We start from the raw sequence: 1,262 nt of genomic DNA on the forward strand, positions 1-1,262 counted from the left end.
TAATAACAAAACAGCGGCAGATTTTATTTCCGGGGCGGCTGGGAGAGCAGGAGACTGTTACAAAATTATATACATGGGCAAGCGAGAGCGTCTCTCTCGTGTGGTACCGGGGAAGGGCCGGGGTCGACCCAGCCCCACAGCCTGGGGGCGCTGGCTGCTCTGCTAGCAGAGAGCATGGGGGGGTCCCCCAGGCCTGGCCGAGATCAACGTCCGGCTGTCACATCCTCAGCAGGAGGGAGGCCACCCCCAGGGCGAGGAGCAGGAGGCTGGGGGGCTGGCCAAGGCCCAGGCTGCCTGACCTGCCGTTCGGTGCCGGGCACTCGGGGCCCGCGTGGTAGGGCTCCAGGCAGCCAGCGTATGCCAGGACGTGGGCCACGTAGTTCTGCTCCTGCACCCCGTGGAAGAGGTGGGCCATGGGGCCCTTGGCCATTATAGCGACGTCCTCACCGGCGTGGGTCTCGGTGTCCAGGGGCACGGCCGCCTGCTGCCGGTAATCTTTGTCCTCTGCGCGGGCGATGGGGGGACAGAGGGGTCGTGAGTCATGAGACTGTCTCCCAGCAGCTCCCGATGCCTCCCCAGACCCAGAGCTGGTGGCGGGAACTGGTGGGCTCAGGCGTGACTGAGGCAAGCCCGGTGCCGTGACCCCCCCCCCCACCCCCCCCCAGCTTTCTGCTCTCAGAATGCAGCCCTTAGCTGCATGGGATGAAGTGACCCTCCACGTGTCCTCCCCAGTGCCTCGGGGCTGGCATACACCTCCCTGAGCGAGGGGCCCAGCACCCTGCCCCCGCCGGGCACCCTGGTGGCAGGGCGGGTTCTGGGCCCCGCTGGGGCGGGCAGCAGCGCTTACCGATGGGCAGGCTGCTCACGTCCGGACGGCTCCCGTTCGCGATGGCGTAGCCCGGCCCGTTCCCGTACAATATGCTGGTGTACGGCCGCTTGTCCTCAGCCTTCTTGGGTGCCAGGCCTGTCACGCACCCGGGGAGACGTCAGCAGACCCTAGGCTGGCTCGCGATGGCAGCCCCAGGCTGACACAACCCCCTCCCGGCTGGGCACTGGACATGCCATGGCCATAACTGGATGTCCGGGGCGGCACCCACAGCTCAGTGTCCGCAGCAGAGCCCAACTATGGGTGGGGGGTTGAGGCTTAGAGATACCAGGCCTGGGACAGCAGGGGGCTGCGTGTCGGGAGTGAGGGGCTCTGGCAAAGCTAGGAGGGAGGGGGCTGCGGGTCGGGAGTGAGGGGCGCTGGCAGAGCTGGGGGG

At 67.6% G+C, this 1,262-nt stretch overlaps 1 protein-coding gene across 1 annotated transcript in view; it reads right to left on the reverse strand.

The window, feature by feature from the left end:
* Positions 1 to 1,262, reverse strand: part of LOC117882668 (alkaline phosphatase-like) — a 12,448-nt gene continuing 11,186 nt past the window's right edge. Inside the window, exons 11-12 of the mRNA XM_034781253.1 lie at positions 848 to 964; positions 1 to 504 (exon numbers count right to left, since the gene is read on the reverse strand). Of these exons, the coding sequence (XP_034637144.1) occupies positions 218 to 504; positions 848 to 964 (404 nt within the window). The 3' untranslated portion in view covers positions 1 to 217. The remainder of the gene's footprint in view (positions 505 to 847; positions 965 to 1,262) is intronic.

This window comes from Trachemys scripta, chromosome 9 (genome assembly GCF_013100865.1).
Source record: "Trachemys scripta elegans isolate TJP31775 chromosome 9, CAS_Tse_1.0, whole genome shotgun sequence".
Classification (NCBI taxonomy): Eukaryota; Metazoa; Chordata; order Testudines; family Emydidae; genus Trachemys; species Trachemys scripta.